General features: G+C 37.5%; 1 protein-coding gene across 1 annotated transcript in view; it reads left to right on the forward strand.

Moving 5' to 3' along the window:
* Positions 1–542: 542 nt before the first annotated feature.
* The window catches only part of LOC109917370 (exocyst complex component 1), a gene marked incomplete at its 5' end in the record, with an annotated part of 24,458 nt that continues 15,781 nt past the window's right edge, over positions 543–9,219 (forward strand). The window contains 2 exons of the mRNA XM_048592547.1: positions 543–687; positions 3,086–3,130. Of these exons, the coding sequence (XP_048448504.1) occupies positions 543–687; positions 3,086–3,130 (190 nt within the window). The remainder of the gene's footprint in view (positions 688–3,085; positions 3,131–9,219) is intronic.

The raw sequence follows: 9,219 nt of genomic DNA on the forward strand, positions 1-9,219 counted from the left end.
TGATTAAATGACAAGAACTGTGCTATTGTAGTGGTGAATAATTTACATCCACAGCCAAAATAGCCATGCAGGTTCGCAACAGAATTAGGAACTTAAAAACATCAGCCGAATGGCCTTTTCTTCTCAATTCTGCCCACCTTTCTGGATCATTACTGGTTGTCTCTTCAATACCACTTTCCCATGATATCTCCATGTCCCTTTAATGTCATTAGTTTCCAGAAACACCAATTTCTGACTGGAATCTGCTCATTGATTTTCCAAAGTCCCCCAGTGTAGAGAATTCCAAAGATCCTCAGTTAAGTAATTCCATTATTTCGACTTGGAGTTTTAAAACTTGATAACTTGCCCTTTATTTCTCTTGACATTGTGGGGTTTATTGGTGCAGAAAGATAGCATATATTGTAGAACAACCAAGCTGAAACTGGATTTCACAGATTTGATTTTTGCCTCTTAAAATTTAGCAACTGTTTATCATTACCCTGAACTCATTAGTCACAAGATTGTGCGTATATATAATACACAATGCTCAGTATTACTGATTATATGAAAAATATGAATATGTAGCCTTTTTTTCTGTGCAGAACTATGTAGATTATATATCCAGATTATATGAAAGAGAAATTAAGGAATTCTTTGAGGTTGCAAAGATCAAAATGACTGGCACATCAAAAGAAGGAAAAAAGTTTGGTAAGTCTTTCTTTAGCTGGGGTCCATCCCACTCATTTAGATCCTTTTTAAACCATACCCCACTCTTGGTCATTATTAATGCAAAGATATTTGCAGAAAGGTATCATCCTGGTAAAATTGGCGTTTTCTTCCTCTCAACTTTACATAGTGTGATTTCATTTTTCTTCATATTAGGGCTAACTTGCTTCAGTTTTTGATCAGCGTTTCAGATTCGTGTAAGATTGGCTGAAAAATGACTTCTTGATCCAACGTGAACATAGTAGTAATTGTTTTTCAAATTCAGCAGTATGGTCAAATAATGAGCTATGATATTAAATTTGTCAAATGGAGATATCATCCTAATATTCTCGATTTTAGAGATTAATTACATTCAATAAAGTGATCGTGATTAAAATATATTATCAGATTGAATTTGAAGTGCTTTGTGGAACTTTGTTACATGCAAGTCATAATTTCCTTCCATAATTTGCTTATTTCCTAATATGGGTTATTTGCTGTGCTGACATATTTTCTATGTAACATTAATACCAATACTTCTGAACAATTGAATAAATATATAACTTGAAAATGTGATGTAGTAGACTTGCATGCCAGTTGAGTTAATGCATTTTTGAATTTGAATTTTCTTTTTAATCACTTCCAGTTTTTGAAACTGTTTGGAAATAGCTTAATTGAATTTGAAGCAATCACAAATGTTCTGTATTCTATGCAGGTTATGAATCTGCATGTAATTGTCTTATAACTTTGACACTGCTTAAATGATTACTGTTGCTTCATTAACAGAATTATATTTTTGTCCTTTAACTGAATTCAATGACGGAGTGTTATCCTTGATCGTGATTTAAGTAATTTTGTGCCAACTTCTGCATCAGATATTTTTCATGAGAAATTTCTAAAGTTTCGGTACTTCATTTAGCTGATTTCAGTAATCTGGCAACTTTTCACATGATGTATAAATAAATGCTACTAAGATTTTTCTAAACAGTAGAGCAGGTTTTTGGCAGAACAAGACATATTGCACTAATTTACAAGAAGTTTGGAACCGACTTGTTTGCCAGTTTTAATTGAGTGAAATTAATACTTATAATTGAGGCTCAAGGGTGTTTACATTATTTGGAATTTCAGTGGAAGTACTCCGAGTTAATTGGCTGTTAATGAGAGGTAACAATTTGCACGTTCTCAGTCCATTCCCATTTAGGAAATTTTTTTTCTAAAACTGTGGTTGAGTGCCATGATATTTTGGCAGAACAAAGCATTTTCTAGAGAGTTGGAAGTGAGGGAGTAATTATGACTAAAGACGCATTGGTCCATAAAATATCGTTATAAATATTTAAATCCCAATGCACTTTCCTACACACTTGAATTGAGATGGTTGGAAATGCTAAACTAAAACAGCTGTATGATATGCAAGATGTGAACTATCCTGGATGTTTGAACTATCCAGGAGGAATGCACTTGCATGAAGCATATACTAATTGAGTTTCTCAAGTATCGATAACTGGACTTATTGTAGCTGTACACTATGTATAATGAAGAAACATATTTAAAAACAAAGATAACGATATGAATAATGAGGAAGGATTCACATAATTATAGAAAGCAAGACAGAAATGATCAATGATGTATATCCATGGATGCAAGAAGTGCAAGAAGCATAAAAACTGAGTGTAAATAAGAAAAATAAACATCCTGGGATTTATCAAAACTTGGCTAAAGGAAGATGAATGAGGGGTACAGTGTATTTTAGTAAAAATAGAGGTGGAGTAAAGCTACTCCTCAGAAGGTTTGTATCTTGCTGGAAAAGAGGAGTTGGGAATTGGCAACAAGGACTGTTTGTGCATAGATAGGAATCAAAGTGGCACAGGTTACCAATGAGAAGACAGCACAGTCAACGCTGATGGTTGTGAAGTTCTACATATATCAGGATTGAAATGATGTTTGTTATAATTTCATAAGTGATGTGGAAAGCAAAATTTTGTTCAACATGATGTTGAGTTAAGTGCAATTAATGTATATTCCAACCGGTGGTGTAAAATTCAAAAGGATATGGATGTATTAGATAAATGGAAAGAAGAGTCGTGAACTATCTCTTTCTTTGACTTTGTGCTTTGAATTTCAGATAAACTCTGATAGCTTTAATTGTAGCATAAGTAATATGTATGTCATTCTGACGTTGCCGGGATAATGCCTGCTATAGGGAACCAGGAAAGAAACATTATATTTGTATAGTAACATTTCAAGCTAATTGACATAACATCAATATTGTAGTGTCTTGCTTGCATGTGCTAACCTGTGTGCTTAGTATCTAACAAATATCATTCATCTGTGTGGTTTGTGCTACATGTCTAAAATCTAACATATATTTGTGTTTCAATGCCTGCAACCTAATCTCTCACAGCTACACTTCCTCGAAAAGAGAGTGCTGTCAAACAAGATCTGGAGAGTAAGTATTGTCTCTTGTCAAACTACTAATATCTTTTGTTAAAGTCTTTAACGAATTAAAGAAAACAACATTGTGCTTTCAATTATCTATTAACATGTTGGATAACGACTTGTTCTGCTGCATGTTTAATTATCAATTTCCCTGTGGTGCTTGAAATTATATAATTCTTTTAACTGTGAAAGTTCCCTATTTTTAAAAATATACATTTAATGTTGCAACTTCCTTTATTTGTACAGATGCAAACATTAGCTTTTAACTATAAGTGGTACATACTTTAAATTCAACCTCCCGTCTCCTTCCGAAGTTAGTTTGGTTGTTGGTTGCTCCTGAGATTTATCTGTCATCTAAATGAACAGGGAATTTGTGCTGTACCTATTCAGCGTTGACATTACTTTGCATACCTGTGTACTTATATGTTTATACTTGCATGTATTAATATACTTTAACATACTCCAATATACTCCATACTTTGGTTTTGCCCAAAGGTGCAATTACTCATTTACTCACAATGTTATCACCAGTACACTTTGTTGTATTTGGCATTTTAGAACAGCCAGTACTGCTAATGTCACAAAAACAGAAATTGTTGGCAAAACTCAGCAGCTCTGGCAGCATTTGTGGGAAGAAAGCAGAGTTAACGTGTAGAGTTCAGTGACTCTTCATCGGAACTGATGGCAGCAAGGAAAAGCTGGTATTTATGCTGGAGATAAGGTTGGGAGAGGTGAGTGAATAGGTGGAGATGGAGCCCAGAGAGAGAGATGAAAGTATAGGTAATCAGTGGGATTATTGAGAGAGACAGAGAAAGAGAGAGAGAGACTGAATAAATGATCATGAGACCTGAGTATAACAGAGTATGAGTAGTCTATGCTGAAAGGAAAGTAGATCATTTCTGCAGAGCGGTTGCCCAGTCTGTGGTTTGCCTCCCCAGTGTAGAGGATACCATACTGTGAACAACGAACACAGTAGATTGGGTGAAGTGCAGGTAAATGGTTGCTTCACCTGGAAAGTCTGTCTGGGGCCTTGGTGAGGATGGAGGAGGTAAACAGGCAGGTGTTACATCTTTTGCAATTGCATGAGAAAGTGCTGTGTGGAATGGAGGAGGAGTGGACCAGTCCCTGTGGAATGCTGGAAAGGGAGGTGAGGAGAATGTGTGTCTGGTTGTGACACCCCATTGGACAACTGCTGGATCATACTGAAAGTAAATTAATATATTTCTAAATGTTAATTTTCTCAAGTTGATAGCACGAAAATATGAAGTGTGATGCTCAATTTGGAGTTTACTTGCTGACAGTAACATCTATTCAAAAAAGATTAAGTGCTTTGTTTAAAAATAATGGTTTGAATATTATGGAATGATGGTAGCCCTGACCACCAGTGGATAAGATGAGGCAACACTCCCTTGGAAAGTCATTGAAGCCTTGACCGAATTTTAAAGTTTTTCAGATAATTAGTTGCTAGCAGTCAGGATATCTGATACTTTAAGGTCCTGCCTGCAAGTATTGTTGGCTAATTGAATGGCAAGCAATTGTTCAGTCCTAGCTGCACCACTTGAAGCACTGGATTGTTATTTATATATCTTCATACTCCTTCCTTAGACTTGTATCTAGTAGTGGAAGTACTTTTAATCTTCATTAACCTGCTTTGACAGACTATAACCATTTTTGTACTAGTCAATAGCCCTACAGGCAGTAAAATTTTTATGGGCTTGAAAAATCCACATAATATGGAGGACCACCCACGCTCATTGTGACCACCTACGCTGACCACATCACACAGGATGTCAGCCCAGAACTCTGGTCTGTGCACAAGATGACTGTGAAAGGGAGTGCGATTGCTGTAGTTCTTATCCCACTAGGTTTTCTAACCCCTCTGTTAGGTACTTTCCAGAGGCAGAGACAAGGGTGCTTTTCTTTGTATTTATTCTGCACTCTACAGTAGTTTAGTAAATTAATGATGGCATTCACGTAATTAAGAATTGTATTTCCCCACACTACATACATCACTAACAAGAAGTTTAAATATTTTTACTTTCAAAATAAAGTACTATTGTTTATGATACAGTTCAGAAATAATAGTATCAGACCTGCTTTTATAGCCATAGCCAAGTTCAGATTTTTGTCAATGGTAACCCCCAGACTTTGATGGGGGACATTCAACAATAGTAGTGTCATTAACTGTTAGGTTCTCCCTTGTTGGAAATATCATTGCCTGACACTTGTGGTACAAATATTATTTTGCCACTGTGAGCTGAAGCCTAGATATTGGTCAGGCCTTTCTGCATTTGGACATGAACTGTTTCGATATCTGATAGATTGTGAACATTATGCAGTTGTTGGCAAACTTCCCCACTTCTGACCATAATGATGGAGAAGGGGTCATTGATTTAGCAGCTGAAGAGAGTTGGGTGTAGGAAGCTAGCCTGAGAAACTCCTATAGTGGAAACCGGTTGTCTCTCATCCTCTGGGTGTTCCATATCTGCCTTTAACCCTCATTATCATTTAAGTGCTTCAGTATGCAATGAGCCTTCGCCTTATCCTTGCCATTCCTGTCTGACAGTGGCTTTGAATTGTGGAGCTGTTCCCTCGACTGCAGTCTGCAGTGACAGTAATCTGACACGTTATCTGTTGATCTCTTCACAGCTGAAAGATTTTTTGATGCTTCAATTGTAAGGCCCAAGTCAATTACAGTTATGACCAGAGTATTGTAAGAGCCAATCAAATGAAAACTGTTTAACCAACTTAACTAAACCATATGAGTCAACTGTTTTTTGCTTAGTCAAGTCAAAATGATTAATTATTGAAAAATAACTCCGTTCCTAAGCAGCTTAAATGTTGTAGTATGTCTTTGAGAGCCCCATACATGGGAACAGATCTTTCCTTCCAGAGCCTATAGAAACATGACAAATTCTGCCATTGCTCCCAGAAGAGCAGAGTACAATGTTGTTTACTGGCCTGCTGGCCCATTGGTGTCTCCCCGTTATCATGGGAATAGTACTGGTCTTCACTGGCCAGCTCTAATGCCTTTTGATCAAAGACAGTGAGGAGTTTGATATCCAGCATACCCACTCCTGGTCTTAGACCAGTTATGGGCCACGCTTTCTTGCAAGAAGATCAATTGAAAGATTGAGCTCCACAGGAATGGGTGCAGGAGCAGTGTGTGAACATGTATAAGCCATGCAAGATGATAAGGCATCCCTAGCAGATGAGTATGAAGCACGTGATACAAGAAGGGTTAGTAGTTTGAGGGGATGAAGTGGCTCTGAGACCTTGAGTTTGCATCATGCTCATGATGCTAAGGCTTCCCAGTTATAACTCTGCAATGCATTTACAGTTCCAGAGTTAGGCTTAGTGAAGGCCTGTTAGTGTGAGATAGAGAGGACATGGTGCCACTAATGGTTGTGGGGTGCAGGAGATCATTAACTTTTGACTCTCGTTGCGATCTCTGTCCGGACTGGACAGATCTGATGAGATGAGCAACTGATATGGTCACCCAGGAATATAATGTCTGTTTTCTCAATAACCCTGTTCTGATGCATTTACAGGGCAGCATCAGTAAACCAGGAAGCAGTGGCTTCCTGGTTTACTGATGCTGCCCTGTAATATTGCAGCCTTGGCAGATATTTCTGGGCTTTATAGGCTGATGGGAAATTCCTAGTTTTCAGCACCCGAAGTTATGCCCAGCTGGCCTTTGAATATGACCCCAGCACTTTCAACTTGGGAAGATCCCACTTGTGGGAACCTTGACATCATGCTTGCCTTGACCTGAAAACTACCTATTTATGTGCCAGGCAATTCATTCAACATACTTAGGCTTTTACAGCAATTTTGAGGTTAAAGCGATATTTGCTTCACTCACTTCCTTTAGGGAAGGAGATGTGCCATTTTACACCTTGTCTAGTGTGTATGTGACTCCAGACTCCTAGCAATGTGGCTGGCACTAAATCTGCTTGGCCTAGCTAGTAATATCCACATCCATGACTAAATTTAAAAATGACATTCAGTTCCATGTGTTTAATGTGTTTAAATCCTGCAGAGACGTGCAACTAAGTAATTTACAATTTGTTTGCATTTTTGATGCTAGACCACAATATTGTAAAAGATGCATTTTGCCACTCAAAGAGCTATTTATAAAACTAGCTGCAGACAACTTTTAAGCCTAATAATAACAATGTCTTGGATTCCCTGGAATCTTGTGATGTTTTGCCAAATTTGCTCATGAAGAATTGAGTTAAGACCATAAGGTATAGAAGCAGTAATAGGCCTTTGCTTCATCAAGTCTGCTTCACCGTTCGATTAGATCATGATTGATCTGTAATCCTGGAGTCCACTTTACTTCATATCCCCGTAGCCCTTGATTCCTTTAATGATTTAAAAATCTATTTCAGCCTTTTAATATGTTTACTCACCTAGGCTTGACAGCCTTCTGCAGTAAGAAATTCCACAGATTCAGGAACCCCTGAAAAGAAAATTCATCCTCACTTGCCTCTTAAATTGGTCACCGCCTACTTTTGAGATTATATCCTCTGGTCTTAAATTCTCCTACAAGTGGAAGTATTCTTTCTGCATATACCTCTAAGAATCTTAGGTTTCAAGGATCCATAAATCCCTCTGGGTTGCAGCTTTCAAGCTCCCCACATGAATAATACTCATTTCCTCTGTTCTTTGTGCCAAAGTACATAACTTCATGTTTTCCCACATTATATTCTATATTCCAAATTTTGCCTCCTCACTTAATGTATGTGTTTGTATCTCTCAGTAGACTCCTGACAGTACTTGGTTTTGTACCATCCATGTTACTTTCTTCCCATCTATTTTTGTATCAATCACAAACCTAGCTAAAGAACATTCACTTCCATCAAGAATATCCAAGCATGCAGAATCATTACTGTAAGTGGAAAGAGATAGCTACCCCACTCATGTTGATTCTATTGTGAAGCTAGGATGAAAGGATTGCTCTTTTGTCCAGGTGATGGCCCAGTGGTATTATCGCTGGACTGTTAATCCAAAGACACAGATAATGTTCTGTGGACCTGAGCTCGAATCCCACCAAGGCAGATGGTAGAATTTGAATTCAGTTTTTAAAAAATACTGTAGAAGAATAGTCATGCATTGTTTTTTTAAAAACCTGAATTAAGAATCTAATGCTGACTATGAATTCATTGCCAATTGTCAGAAAATCCCATCTGGTTCACTGATGTCCTTTTAGGAAAGGAAATTGCCATCCTTACCTGGTCTTGTCAACATGTGACTCCAGACCTACAGCAATGTGGTTGACTCTGAACTGAATAAAGAAAAATACTTTAATTATGCTTAGCCTGTAAATGCAAAGCTTTGCTTTCTTTTTCTTCATTTTGTGGTTCATATTTGTATGTATCATTTATCTTAATTTTTTTTGAAAAGAGCAGGAATAAAGGGGCTTTCCTGGAATAGGTCTTGTTTAGAGCAGTGGCTCAGATAAAACAAACATTTGTATGTCTTCAAACTGTGTGTCAGACATGAGAAAGAATGTTGTACTTGGTGATAGTTATCTTATTTGAAAGTCAACTATGAATTTTATTAGAAGTGAAGTAGGTGATGTAAAAACTAATCTAATACTTAAGAGAATCACTTCTTTACACAAAGAATAATATATGTAAATCCATGGCTGCTTCAAAACCTTCTATAGTTGTAGTCTAAATTTCCTGTACACCTTGTTTGTTATGCTACTCCTATTCAACAGGGCTTTATATAGGTTTATGACAGAGTAAATGTGCTCATGTTATTTGCAACATCTGGAACCCCATCCAGAATGACGACACCATTTATTCCTTTCCTTTCTTTGCTTATACCAACTTGGCAGCATTAAAAATGGATTTCAATGTCCCTTTATGCAATAGAAATCCAGTTCACATGTTTCAAACTCACTCAGAGATAGTAAGAACTGCCAATGGAGTCAGAGATAACACAGTGTGGAGCTGGAGGAACACAGCAGGTCAGGCAGCATTAGAGGAGCAGGAAAGCCGATGTTTCGGGTCGGGATCCTTCTTCAGAAAGGTCCCTACCCGAAACGTCAGCTTTCCTGCTCCTCTGATGCTGCCTGACCTGCTGTGT

Source organism: Rhincodon typus, unplaced genomic scaffold, assembly GCF_021869965.1.
Source record: "Rhincodon typus isolate 14 unplaced genomic scaffold, sRhiTyp1.1 hic_rhity00001430, whole genome shotgun sequence".
In the NCBI taxonomy this organism is placed as follows: domain Eukaryota; kingdom Metazoa; phylum Chordata; class Chondrichthyes; order Orectolobiformes; family Rhincodontidae; genus Rhincodon; species Rhincodon typus.